General features: G+C 35.2%; 1 protein-coding gene across 1 annotated transcript; it reads left to right on the top strand.

Annotated features, from left to right (window-relative positions):
- Positions 1–1,071: 1,071 nt before the first annotated feature.
- Positions 1,072–14,648, top strand: LOC145623068 (mitochondrial fission protein ELM1-like). Its single transcript, XM_081676453.1, has 10 exons — positions 1,072–1,571; positions 4,939–5,177; positions 6,314–6,410; positions 7,130–7,279; positions 7,397–7,523; positions 9,570–9,682; positions 9,766–9,829; positions 10,405–10,498; positions 10,584–10,692; positions 14,269–14,648. Exons 1-10 carry the CDS (start codon positions 1,389–1,391, stop codon positions 14,368–14,370), a joined length of 1,278 nt encoding a protein of 425 aa, XP_081532579.1. The 5' UTR covers positions 1,072–1,388; the 3' UTR covers positions 14,371–14,648.
- Positions 14,649–15,204: the final 556 nt, after the last annotated feature.

Below are 15,204 nucleotides of genomic sequence, written 5' to 3'. Positions count from 1 at the left end.
CTGACCTCCTCTGCCCCCGATTCCGCCAGCATTGAACTCCCCAACCGTTTCTTGAGATTTGGTTTGGTGGTTTTCGAATGGTCTTGGTTTATGGGGAATCGATTTTTCGAAGGTGGTTTGAGGTTGGGTTGGCTGGGGTGGGATTTTGGTCGTTGCGGTCAGGTGGTGTTGGTTTCAGGTTTGTCTGAGATGGTAGTTCCAGGTTTTGGGTTTGGGTTTGGGTGGTGGTGGTGGCTGAAGTGGCGTGGCTAAGGTAGTTGGTGGTGGTGTTTTTTTTTCCTTTTAATTAATTTTTCTCTTTTTATTTTTTATTTTTAACTAATCAAGTGACGACAAGTGTAAATTAAACTCTTAAAAAAACCTACTCAACCGGTTACAAGTCACCTGAGACCATTTAAAGAAGATTGTTATTAAAGGTCGGATTATTAAAAAATCATCCAAAGGTGGGATTGTTTTTAGCGGACGACTCAAATGTGGATTATTCCGGGCAATTTTTCCTTTTTTAAAACCTTATGAACATAATTTTGTCTAGAGCTACCCTAAAGATAAGATCATTTGTGAACAACTACTCATTTTTTTTTTTATTTGTTTAGAACTATCCAGAAGTTACAAAACGTTAACGTTTGGATATGACTACCCATTAAAGTTTTCCGTCCAATTAAGACGTTATTGGACCCACTTTTTCACTTTTTCCACCTAATTAACTCCCTAATTACCTTTACTTTTTCACTTTTTCCACTTAAGTTAAGTAGGAAGGAGAGAGAAGGAAATTAGAGGAGTTAATTAAGTGGAAAAATTGAAAAAAGTGGGCTCTATTAACGTTATTTTGGACAAAAAAATGTTAATGGATATTTCTATCAAAGCTAAAAAAAAAAAAATAATAAAAAAAATAAAAAAGTAATTGTTATCTTTAAGGTAGTTCTAAACAAAATTATGTCCAAGAGGTTTTAAAAAATTCATTCGGGTAAATCTAAACAAAATTTTCCGGACATAAAACAATTACCCGAAAAAAAAAAAAAAAAAAAAAAAAATGTTCTCGTCTCTAATGTAAATTCGCCAACAAAGTTGTTAAAAGTAGCATAATATTGCATACTGTCTATAATGAAAGAAAACTATCGCAAGGTTCACCAGGTCTCTCTTTCTTTCCAACCCTCCCCTCATATATTTTCCCTAATAATCGAAAATTCTCAAATCGCCATATACCAGAAACGATTAAAGCTTCGATTTAGCAGATTTAACTTTGAATTCACGCCAATTTATTCTCCAACAAGAAATACCGGGTGCAAAACCCTTCAATTGCTTCAACCATCTATGAATCTGCTGTAGAATTGGAATCAACTTGAATATTTGCATCCAATCGCTCAATTTATAATCATCGGTTTGCTGAAATGAGGCCAATTAGGCTTCCTGAACCTCCCACTAGTCCCAGGGGCATGCCAGAGATCTTCGAAGGAGGTGTTTTTGGTGTAATTCGACGTGCCGTCATTATCGGCAACGGATTCCCAGGTGCAGAAAACCAGTGTGTTGGCTTGGTTCGTGCTCTTGGGCTCTCCGACAAACACCTCTTCTATGTAAGTTTATTATATCTGGTGGAAATTTATGAACGAGGATTTTCTCTTTAACTGGCGACTTTTGTTATTATTGTTATTATTGGTCTTTGTGAATAATCAATCACAGCTTTTCTTAATTTCCATTTCCATCATTTAGTATCTAATTATGCTTGATTGAAGGGTTTGAGGCATGGAGTCATCTATTAGTCTACTCATTCTCTTGTAATTTGTAACTAAGGCTAGGCTTTCCATCATCACCAACTGAAATATAAATGCTAGAGACCTATCAGTGAGCTGATGCATGAGTGTGTGAGAAGGAAAAAGACGATGCCAAATAATTGTTCTTGTATTTTGAGGATACCTGTATATCTAATATGTCTTGGACCTCTTAGTCATCTGATGCTCTGTATGTGTGCCAATCATTGCTGGTTTAAATGACAAATACATGAACTAATACTATTACACTAGTTCACGTACAATGATCTCACAAGGACTAGTGATTACATTTCCTTTTCATACCTAAACGAACCTTGGCTACCTTGGAGACTTGGAATTATTCTTCCTTTCCCTCCCTTTTATTGGCAATACGATGATGGTTGGCTTTCTTGTTATGGTTCTTTTGTTATTCAGGGGAGTTGTGCTTCTTCTTGGCTTGTTACATGTAGATATGTAGGATTACTTATACTCGCTGCCTTTAGACTCTGCCATGGACTAATATCTGCATCTTTGGCTACCGTAGAACCTCCAAATGTGAACTAATGACTTCAGGACCCATGTTTAATTCAAAATGGTTAAAGCTCTGGGTTTGCTGCTCAAAGCTCATTTAAATTACTTTTTTTGGGACCTCCTATAACATATTCGTTTTTGGGTTGAAGGCATGAACCTGTTAAAGCCATTGAACGAGGGTGATAAATTTGTTTTCCTTTCTTTGTTTGAGATTGTTAATATCACCCTAGAAATGTTCACGCACAAAGATGGATTCTTTTTGTTCACGAAGGTTGTTTTTCTAATTATAGATGAGATACACATGGGGGACCAAATTAACACCCATGATATCCTAGGTTATAGAGTGCTGCCTTGCTGGCATATCTACACTGCATCAAATCATAACGTGCTTAAATTTGTTTACTATAATGGACTATGTCATGAAGTGCCTGAACCTTTCAACTCCCCTATGATCTTAATTGTTGTAAAAGGGCAACAAGGGTTGAAACTTCCAGTCTACTACAGTTGCGAGTACTTCATCATTTTATTTAGATTTGAACTTTTTAACCGTGGGATTTTGAAGGGCCACATTCTATTCACAATACTATCTCTATGTAATATATATCCCTCCATGATCTCAATTATTGTATAAGGCCAACAAGGGATGATGATTTCCAATCTATTCCAGTTGTGAGAACTTGATCATTATTTTAAGATCTGAGCTTTTTGATTGCAGGATTTTGAAAGGCCACATTCTATATATGTTTTCTTTCTTATATCACAATAATAAGATTTTGTAGGAAATAACAGTGACTTCTCTATTGATCTCCTCACATGGCTGGAAAATTAGTTGGGGATTAAAAGAAATAAAACTGATGGTTGCCGAAGTGATGGCAAATTGGCAAGTCACTTGACTCACTTCTTGTAAAGTGAATTCTTGCTATCTTCTTTGAAGTAGCTCAACTGAAGTGTTGTACTCTGCCATTATTGCTTGGAAAGTTGGAATGCAGTTTCATAATGCACAATCACTGGTTTGGCAGGTTCATTATATAGCATTTCTAGAACTAGGATCAATATCCTGTTCTCATGATATCATTCTCTATAATTTGCTAGCAGTTTCAGCTATTTATGAGTATGCTAATGCTATAGTGATCCATTTTTATGTTTTAAACTACTTCCTTTGTTCTTTTTTACTTGACCCGCTCACTTTTACATTATTAACCATCCCTCCTTTGACCGTCGTTTGTGAATTATATGTAAGGGAAAACATATTCATGTGGGATCTTATTAAAATCATCTCAATAAGTACTATCAAAATATATAACTTTTATAATTTTTACTTGTAGAGGATTAAATTTATTGACGGTTAAAATTGTGCATCGGCAAGCGTAATAAAGGAAATAGGTTAGTTAAAAGGAATGGAGGAAGTATTAGTTTTCTTGACAATCTTTTGTGATAAACATAATTTTCGGATATTGATGTTATCAAAGGCAACATGTTGGACTTGGGTTGTATCTTGCTGGATCCAAATTCGACCCGGTCAATACTAAAACACTCGAACCCTTGATTCCACTCCGACTTTGTCTTCATATGCTTGAATCCAAGTTTGTTAGGGTTAAACTCTTATCTCCTCCAAACATGACTTGATTCTTGTTCCTCTCTTGATATAAATCTATATATCACATGTGAATTTCCAAAAGAATGTAGAAAGGAAAATAACTGAATCTAAATATCTCTTGGATATTCAAATAAAATGCATACTAAACTTTTAAAGTCATAAACTTATCTACTACCTTCATTTATGAAAGCTCTTAACACTTTATAGTTGTCATTTTTCTATAAGTTCTTAAGCTCTCAACACTCTCACTTTATTCCATTCTGGCAAAACTATTTTACTACATTACCCCTCTTACCTCACAATATTTACACCTCCCACCCATTTTCTCTTCCTTTGAACACCTTTTCCTTACACACATCCCTCCCTTACTTTGTCCGCATTTTTCCTTACCTCACATTTACTAATTTTTGTGTAAGTAGTAAATGTTGAGAACTTTTGGAAACAGAGATAATACATGTTTTACATAAATAAGGTCAGTAAAGAAAGAAAAGAAACCCAGGTTGCTTTGTTCAGGACTCCAGGACCTTTAGACGTCAGGTCCATCGGTGCTTACTAATTTGGGTGCATCAATGTGTTTTGATATATATTGAAGGAAATGGCTCAAGTCATTGGGTTTTATGTTGCTTGGTATGTTGACCCTATGCATCATCCACCCAGCATTCACTTCACCAATTATGGAGGGATATGAAACTTTGGGTTCTGACAACATTTATATACTAGAGAGGGGTGAGGAATGGTTAGATTGTAAAGTTTAAACATAAAGGCAATTCTACAGAGAAGAAAACATATGGTAGTTACTGGAACTAATTAGTTTTTGGATTAGACTTGGAGGTTGGTTGGGCTTTTCAGTTTTCTTAGGGCCAAATCCGGCCTTCCTTCTAATCATATTTAGATTTGCTTATCTAGGATCTGATCAAATCTTCTGATCAGGTCAGACTTTAATCGGATTTGGAGTAAATTGCCATCACATGCAGATTAAATTGAACATATGCTGCAGTCTACAGCTGTTGTATTATCATGTTTGCGTAGAATGGTGAAATTAACTCTATGTTCTTTATTATGCAGCGTGTTACAAGGCCCAGAGGAGGAATCAACGAGTGGCTTCATTGGCTTCCTGTTTCGCTCCATAAGAAATTGGATTACATCATTAGACAAATGTGTGTTTATTCACATGTTTGGTTTCTGTCAAGAGAGAAGAAATCTATTTCCCTTTCTTCAAATACCTTTAGCAGTGTTGGCTTATCATCTGTTTTGGAAGCTGATGTGAAGCAGATAGTGAGCATGGCCCATAAAACTTTTGAAAAGTATACTCTTGTTCCTCTTAATCATACTCCTATTTTTGTAAGTGCAACAATTGACTTGCACATAGTTTTAAGCATTTTATTTGACTTTGTTAGAACTTTGAATAATATCTAAGTGGGGTTTGTTGGGGAATTAAAAATTATAAAAAGGAGATAGTGAGTGAATAATTTATTTAAAAGTAAATAATGTGAGAGAAAGAGTAATAAATAAAAATGTAAAAGTGTGAGTGAAGAGAGATATATTTAAAAAAAAGTATAGAGGATTTCTATTTTTGGAATTGTTTCACTTAACAAAAAAAAAAGCTGTTTATGGAAATTTTTGCTCTTTTAAAAAATAAAAATATGGAGGAAGTATTGAGTAAACTATTGTTGTTTTTAGTGCTTACCTGCATGGCTGTGAACATTAAGTAGAGCTTGAAGGAAATGATGTCTGTGAAGCATAATCATAATTTGGATTTGGTGTGCCTTCAACAACTTTTTTACTGTATTGTCTTGGTCCAAGCTAGATAAGAGATGCGTGATTGAACCAATGAAAACCAGCTGCTGAAATTACAGTTTATTGCCCACTTTCCAATCAAATGGCTTAAAAATTTGTCCCACAACCCATATGACAGAGGGATTTGGTGGGGGAGGGGGGGGGGGGGGGTGGGGATGAAAGAGTTTAGGAGATACAGGGAAAAATCTCAAGATTTCTTGCAGGACTGGATACAGAAACTGTAAATAATTAACGTGTAGGCCTAACTTTCCTAGCTAGGTCATTTTCAGACAGAAAGGAAATGCTGAAGTTCATGGAACTGTAGTCACTGATATCAAAAGAGTAATTTTTTTTTCTTCTATGGGAAGGCAATGGAAAATGCAGCTTACTTGATCTTTTTGTATATGCTGGGTAGCATTTTGGACTAGTGATCTATATCAAACAGCGTGTCTTCTTATGTGCTTCTGACTACATCTTTTTGTATTGCTGATCTTTGTTAACATAGACATCATCTCCAATTCTTGCTATGCTGGCCTTTTCTTTTTAATGGTAGTACATTTTCGAAGGCATCTTTGTGTTTAGAACTATTGCTCACTTAGTAGCATTAGAAATTGTTGAATTGCTATATTTTTCCATGCCTAATATGGAATATATTTTTTTGCAGGGATGGCCCTTTATTGGTGATTGCGTCTGGAAGGGACACAATATCTGTTTCTAGCTCCGTCAGACAGCTGGCATCTGATTATGTGTTTGTTGTACAGGTTTGTTGTTGGTGTTTCCTCTCTGCCTTCCAACTTAGTGACTTTCTTGTGAATTTTGGTCTGTTTTCTTCAACATAAATAAATTAAGATGATCAATGGGGAAAATTAATTTGCATACTTTGGGATCGGGACTTCAATTTTGTACATCTCATGTAATTGCTTTATATTGTATGGACTTATAATGACTAGTATATAGAATTAATGACTTAAATGACCTGTAAGCATGCTTGCATGGTGCTACCTCCTTTTCTGAAAGTTGTTAATATTTTGTTTGCACATAAAGTAAGGCAATTGGAGAATGGAGATAGTGTTGATGTGGTGAGTGGGTGTAAGAAAAAGGTACGTGGATGAAGTAAGATTGAGAGAGAATGAAAAAGGTAGTTGAATTTAATAAATGGATAAAGTAAGAGAGAGTGAACAAAAAGGTGTAAATATTGTGGGGTAAGAGGGTTAACTTAGTTAAAGGGGTTTGCCAATTCTAAAACGATGAAAACGGAAACGGTTAAAAACTTTCAAATATTGAGGTAAATCATTTGACTTTTGTAGATTTCCCTCTTTGAATATTCAAACTACTGTTTGATACATTTTCTATCTAATGGCTGATGAATTTGCTAGTTTGCTTTGGAAACAATGATCATGTCACACTTGATTTTTTCCTTAAATAACTAAATAAGTGTTCTAATAAGGCATGGACATCATGCTTCTCTTTGGGACTGCAGATTCAACATCCAAGAACACGTTTAGATAGATTTGACATGGTTATTACACCTCGCCATGATTACTATCCCTTAACTCCTGAAGCACAAGAGCAGATCCCTCAGTTTCTCCGACCATGGATTACTCCACGTGAACCACCTGGTAGGAATGTGGTATGTTCCTAGGCTGGATTTCCCTGGTGTTCTCCGTTAATTTGCTTTTTCTTGATATTTTGAATACGCAAACCTTTTGGTGATTCATATTTATTGATCTTTGAATCTTGAGTTCAGGTCCTCACTGTTGGTGCTTTGCATCAAATTGATTCTGCTGCCCTACGAAGTGCAGCGAAAACATGGCATGATGAGTTTGCTTCTCTGTCTAGGCCATTGCTTGTTGTCAATATTGGGGGCCCCACAAGTAAATTACTCATCATTCTCTTTGTAGCCTTTTTTGCTCTCTAATGTCTGTTCTCTCCATCCCATTTACTTTTCTCTGAAAAGCTTAATAAGATTCATTTAAGTTGAGACTCACAAACAAGCTCTATTATATTCAAAATAGTTGCAGATAAGAATAAGTTTTAGATCTGTTGAAGAGAACGGGTTATCAGTCATATTGCTGATTATAGGAAACTTCCTTAGTCAAATATGGTAAGTATGATAGCAAAGGAAAATGGAGGCAATAATTCAAGTGAGCAGTGGTTAGAGGTTGTCCATTAAAGAAAATTAGTTTGGTACTTTGGTAGGAGTGCATTGAAGTACAAAATTATTATTGCCTAAGCTCTTTATTGTAGCTTAAGTCTTGGATGCTTGTGCTCTATTCTCCTTTATTCAACCTGTAAGACTGACTCAGCTTCCAAACTTCTTGACTCATTGTTTCATGTTGATCTGATGGCACCTGGCAAAAAGATCCAACTCATGTATGTCAATTCAAATATTTGACTACTTTTCTGGACAGAAAATTGCTGTTTTGTGGTACTTTTCTGGACAGAAAATTGCTGTTTTGTGGGAAAAACTTCAGATGTAGGGATCTTTTTCTTTCGAAAATTCTAAATCTTTGGACTTGATTGGTAGCTTACATATGTTTTCCATATAATTGCAAAGAATGCAAACTGAACAGGGGCTTCGTTTTGGTGTATTGCCAGTCACCACTAGTAGTTGGCTGCCATTGCCCCTGCCAATTTAAGGCTGCTGGGTGAACCGGAATTTCATCCTGCCATCTCATCATTGGCTCATGGGTGTTTGCCATGATATTAATGTTGCATGGAAATATCAAATGTGCTGTAATGTCTTTATTTCTGGTATTAATCTTGAGTTCATACAAATCATACTAGTTGGAGTTGTGCTGACTACTTAATACATGAAATAAATTTCGAGAAATATAGAAACCCCTGGACCACACAATTCTATACTCACAGATTCTTCAAGGACAAAAAGCATTCCAGAGCCAGACCTTATTTCCATTTGTTTCGTTTATTATTTTGTTTATATTTTTTTATATAACTTGCCTTTAACGGATGCCTGTTTTAAAATGTTGTCTTATTCCTAATGCTGAAATCTTTAGTTATTAGTTATTGAGTAATGACCTATTTTGGCTGAGTTCTAAACTCCTAATTTCCATCTTTTTACGAGTTGTGTCATTTATAAAGAGGCCCATATCTTGGAAATTTTCGTTGCAAGTATGAGATCTTCAAATCTTAAACCATTAGGAGTTTCATTTCCATGTTTGATTAATGTAACTTGGATTTGAATTTGAATTCCAAGTATGCTGATTTTAATTATTTATTTTTTAAATCGAAAATGTATGGCTAAGTCCCTGTATCCTATACCAAGTTATCTCCCCTTAGTTTTCATACCAATTATAAGACTATTTGATTTCACCCTTTTGGGTTTTGTTAAACCCGTACTGTGGCCATCTTACACCTTTCCCTTGTTTTTATTTAGAAAAAAAAAAAAGAATAATTATAGTGAGGTTTTTGGTGTTTTATTGGGAGGAGGCAAAAGTGTGGGCCAGAGACGGCCCTAGATGAACATATAGCTTTAACAATCAAGTACACATTTTAGTTACAAGATAACTTAAAACGGTTACATTGCGTACAAAATAACAAGTAGGAGCAGAGGTAGTATTTACTATACATATCTATGTAAATAGCTGATACATGCAGCTAATACACCACTAAAAAAAAGGGCCTTTCAGTTTTGTGAAGCAAAAAAAGAACTATGTGTTCATATTATGATTTTATGCTAAAAAATTTTGAACTGTATGAACTATATGTTCTTTATTTATAACCTATTTGGTTATTCAGGACCATGATATAATCGTATTTGGGGGAGGAGAGTTCATTTTGGTTGGGTTCATTTATATTCAAAAACTGGTGCTTATTTTTTCTTTTGCTCTATGCCTTTTGACTTCTGCTTCATTTGGTAGGTAATGTGTTCTTTGACTTGCAATGTTTTCTTATTTTAGGCCATTGTCGATATGGTGCTGATCTTGCGAGACAACTGATAGTATACTTACAGAATATTCTTTTGAGCTGTGGTACCATAAGAATATCTTTTTCAAGAAGGACCCCAGAGAAGGTATGTCTGTTCACTCTCTCATTCAAAACTCTTTTGTGCTACTTCATTTTTAAATTTCTCACAATATATGGTGTCTCGTAAAGGTTTCCAAGATCATATTGAAAGAATTTGGAGATCATCCTAAAGTTTACATATGGGATGGTGAAGGTAATCTATTCATCCTCATCTCAAGGTGGTGATTATAACAGTGTGTTTGGACTTTGGAAATCATTATACTGTGGAAATATGTGGACAAGTAAATATATACTCCGTAGAAGTTTCAAACTTTCAAATATTTATTAAAGCGATCGTGCAGTGTCTCCTCTCCTACATTGTTTATTATTTCTCTCCACTCACATCTTATATACTACGTATTTTGAATAAACTATTAACTCACTGTCATTTTCTCACGACGTTTAATCCTCCAATAAACCCCACTTGTAAATATTTTATCCAAATCATATATGGGTCCTAAAACTCTGCGTGGGCACTTGAAAAAAAAAAGAAGGGATAAAAAAAAAAAAAAAAAACAAAGGGATTGAATTGTAATTTGATGTAAAGGCAAGTTTATGGGAAGGAAATCCTTCTGTCTTTTATTTTGGGTACCTTTGTATCTATTCAGCTTTATCCTTATTTCCTCAACTTTTTGAGTTACCATAGATGCTGTGATTATTCAACTTCAGTAACCTAACAAACATAGTTGTTGTGCTCGATTTCATTTTTCCTTTTCACCTGTTTTTCAGAGCCAAATCCACATCTAGGGCATCTAGCTTGGGCCGATGCTTTTGTCATCACTGCAGACTCAATCAGTATGCTGAGTGAGGCTTGCAGCACCGGGTAAGTTTCTTTCTCTCTCTTTTAAAAATTATTTTTTGGCATGCTATCCAATGTTCAGGCTGAGAGAAGAAATTGTGGTTTACAGGAAGCCTGTTTATGTGATTGGATCTGAGCGTTGTAAGTGGAAATTTGCAGACTTCCACAATACTCTCAAGGAGAGAGGCCTTGTTAGGCCCTTTACTGGTTCCGAGGATGTAAGTTTGCTTTAATGCTCAGAGCAATATTTAATACTATATTTTGCCAAATTTCCTTTACTTCTATTGATTATTCATTATTTTGGTAACTTAAAATATTTTTGAGCTATACTTTGCTAATTTTAGATAGGATTTATGACCTAGATGATGAAGTTGCAAATTAATGATATGAAAATAACAAAAGAAAAAAGAGGAAGTGGATAAGATATTAAGAGATTAGTCCAATATTGCTGTACCAATAACAAAAGAAACAAGGGAGATGAAAAAAGAGACATGCAAAACTTCCCCTGTGTCTTATTATATTCTTTTTTGGGATGTTCACAATAGATGCATCACTTTTTTTTCTTAGAAAGGTTTTATGTGAGAAATCAGTTTATTACTACCTTGTCCTCAAAATAAGTGGGACTAATGGCAAATATGTAAATCACTTCACTCTCTTTTCTTCTTATTGGGTTGTGTGCTAGTTCTCTATGATGCATCATTTGAGAAAAATGTGGAAGTACAACACAAGAAATAAAAATTTAAAATAATTGGGATTGTCAACATCTTTTGCACATAATTTCTTTTCCCCTTTCAACATGTTTAATGGTGACAAATGTATTTTCAACTAGCAAAAAACAAAATTTTATTAGAAGATTAACAAAGAAACAAAATTTATTAAAAGATTTGGAATTTTACAATTTTATACTCGTAATTAGTACGAGTTAATATTTTTATCGGATTTTCATAAAATATCCTTGGGTTTTAATTTAATTTACCAAACACCAACATTTTTCAAATTCACCATACACTATTCAATTTTATGAAAATGTCGCAACATGTCATTAATGACTAACGAACGTTAACACTGTTAGTCATTAAGGCTAATAATGCTATGTGGCAACATAAAATTGGTTTCCTTTTAAATTATTTAATTTAAAATAATTATTAAATTAATTTTCAAAAACCTCATCTTTCCCTCGAAAAATCCTCCCCTATCTCCACCCCACTAAACCACCACGTACGCCAAAACCCTAAAACCAAAATCTAGGATTTCGATTTTGGTGTTTTAGGGTTTCGGGGTGGTGGTTTTCGGCAAATTGGGCGGCGGCGATGTGTGGGAGAGGGTTTGGGCTGCCGGCGAAGGGATTTCGGGGTGGTGTTCGGGTTTTCGATTAAGGTGGAAAGGTGGGGAGGGGTTTTTTAGGTTTAAGGCGCTGAGGGAAAGGGAATTCGAGGTGAGCTACGACCAGGAGAGGAAAAGGGAGAAGACTAGGGTCAAGGTTGTCACCGGTGGGAGAGGGGGGTTGGGTGCCGTCTAGTCGGGTTGTGGGCCAGGCATTGACTAGCCGGAGGTGGGGTTCCTGGGGGCAACAGTGGCTGGGTGGTTTTTTTTTGTTTTGTTTTTATTATTTTTTTTTCTGAATTTTTTAAATATTTTTTTTTAAAAGTTAATTAATTAAATAATTATATAAATAAGAACCAATTTCATGTTGCCACATTACACAATTATTGTTAATGATTAACTAATATAACGGAAACTTATGGTTATTTGAAGAATTTGAAAATGTTGGTGGTATGTGGTAAATTAAGTTAAAATCCAGGGGTATTTGGTGAAAAACAATATTATTATTTATTTGTTTGTTTTTAAGGTCTTTTGGAAGATGATCTATGAATCACTCTTTATCTACCTCCTATGGTATATATTTGTTTATTTTTATTTTTTAGTTTATTTCTTATATGGAGCTTGCTGATCCTTTAATGGATGAATGGTTTTAAGTGATTTCAATGGTGGAATAATGAAGGATTGTCTTAGAACTTTAGACAACAATGAGTTCTAAGTTTGATGTGAACAACCAGTTCGGAGCTTAACAAGAGTTCACATAAAGAAAAATTTCCCGAATTAATAATCAATGAACAAAGATTGTCACCTATTCAGCCAACACAACTTATGGAATCTTAAGGCCTCATAACCCCATAACTATTAATAAAATGAAAATTATATACTACCTCCGTTAACAGTTATTTGCAACGAAAGGGACATGCGCAGACTCCTAGGCAAAACTTCTTAAACATGATTATTGAAAGTTATGGATATGTAATTAACTACATCATTTTAATTTAAAAAAAAAAAACCAATTCCATTTAAAAAGAACATCCCAGAACAACCACCACACGCTACCCAGAACCCACGAACCACCACCCACGCCACCCACAACTCACCGACCATCACCCACAACTCACCGACAACCACCCACGAACTGACGGAATCCACCCAGAACTGACGAACCACCACCCACGCCACCCACAACTCGACGAAAGTCACCCACAAACCACCGAAATCCACCCAAGAATCACGGAAACCACACAATAACTACGAAAACCACCCTAGAACCACAAGATCTGAATCCCAAAAACTAAACCCATCCACGAAACTACCCCCACGAACCGCCCAAAACCACCACTACTGACACCAACCAACGAATTGAAACAACCATCCGCGAATAACACCCACCCACAAACCACAAAAACAACCCCCGAACCATAAATTACCACCTAATCTACCAAACCCACCCACAAACCATTAACATCCACCACGATCTGAGAAGAAATGACAATACAGAAGAAGATGAAGAGGGAAGAAGATAAGAGATGAAGAGGGAAGAAGATGACAGATGAGAGAAGATGATGATGGTGAACTAAAAGATGAAGATCGAAAAAGATGAGAGATGATGAACATAGAGATGAAGATGGAGGAGAGAGATGGTGGGTAGATGAGATTAATCTGATTTTTTGAGGGGAAAAGTTAGATAATTAAAAGTTAGATTAGAGTTATAATAATTTGTAATTTTGTGTAGTATTATGTGTTAATAATTTTTAAATGAGGGTATTCTGGTCATTTTACCAGAAAAAAGTTACTATATTAGGAAAAAAATAGATTTGTTGCAAATAATAAGTAGCACCCTATTTTGGTAAATGTTGCAAATAACCGTTAACGGAGGTAGTACATCAGTAAAGCCCCTACTTGAAACAATCAAATAATAAGAGTACGGTATAACCAAGAGGTCTCCTAATTATTTAAGTACACAGTTTTAAGTGGTCTTGAATCTTGATTTGCTTCATTTTTGGCCAACGTGAATTCTTTACTTGGATTAAGTGAAATGAATTGTGGGTTGGGTAGGGCTATAAAGGTTTTTTTTTTTTTGTTTTTGTTTTTGTGCTTAAATATTTTTTCTTTTATGTGCAAAAGGGTGGAAAAAAACAGTGAAGGGATTATTCAAGATATATGATTAACCCTGAATTGATGGTTGTTTCTGGGTGATTTAATTCTGTTAAAAGATTTTGGGTTGAGACTGCACATAGGATGGATAGTTTAGATAATGGAGGCTAATTTTCTTGGGTTGAGACTGCACATAGGATGGATAGTTTGGATATTGGAGGCTAATTTTCTTATTTGTGGCAGTGACCCATTTAGTCATTTACCCAAATTACAACTTTTCTTGATATAGATAGTTGTTCTTTATGGCCTTAATAAATTCTGTTCAATCCAAGCAAGGTCTAATAGTAGTAATCTGATTTTGTATCCTTGAAATTCAGTTAACAGAGAGTTGGAGCTATCCTCCACTCAACGACACTGCTGACGCTGCCTGTAAGATACACCAAGCACTTGCTGAACGTGGATGGACTTTGCGAGCATAGAGGAGCTCCTAGGCAGTTGTGGCTCTTTGTTTCAAGTTCAATCTATTCTTCAACAATTTGTCTAATTATTCCAGACATATGGAAGCAGAGGTGATGATTTATTACATACGGAGTATTGGTTTTTGGCATGTTAATATATTCTTTTTTTGTATGGTTAGTGTTTACTGAAGTTAGCGGCTTGTAAAAATACAAGAGGGACACTTTTTTTTTTTTTAAAAAAATTGTATTGAATGCTACACAGTATTGTGATATGAGTATTAATTGTTCTTTTTTCTTTATTTTGTGGTAATTCTACTATTCTAGTGATCGGGTCTGTACGACTTTGCTTGTACTCTTCGTTGCTTCACTTAATTCGTGTTTGTGCAAAGATGGCTGGTAAAACAACTACGGAGTATTAATTGTTTCTTCTTGCTAGTAAACAATCTTAAAATACAATAATGAGTAGTACCTTTTTTTTTTAACACATAATAGACGACATATATTAATTAATTAGAGTTTTACAAGCAAAGCAGCAAACCCCATTCCGTAAAACAAAATTAGGGGCTGACAAATAGCTATTAACATAGGGCCATAAACTAAAGTGAAAATCAATGGACCTAATACTAATACACACTGTGCCCCATCGAAAAGCAACTAAAACAAAGTTTATGACAGCAGAAACTATACTACTAAGATAATCATACAACCAACTACTACTCCTCAGAATCTTCATCAGCATTCAGAGCAGCCACAGCAGCAAGCTCTGCGTTGTATATTGGAAGAATAGGCTCAGGACAAGTGAGATAAAGACGATGACCAACACTCATAACCAAACCAATCTGAGCTAATTCATGG

Source organism: Chenopodium album, chromosome 3 (genome assembly GCF_948465745.1).
Source record: "Chenopodium album chromosome 3, dcCheAlbu1.1, whole genome shotgun sequence".
Taxonomy (NCBI): domain Eukaryota; kingdom Viridiplantae; phylum Streptophyta; class Magnoliopsida; order Caryophyllales; family Amaranthaceae; genus Chenopodium; species Chenopodium album.
Note: the sequence above shows the minus strand (reverse complement) of the source record. Positions and strands in the feature narration are given on the sequence as shown.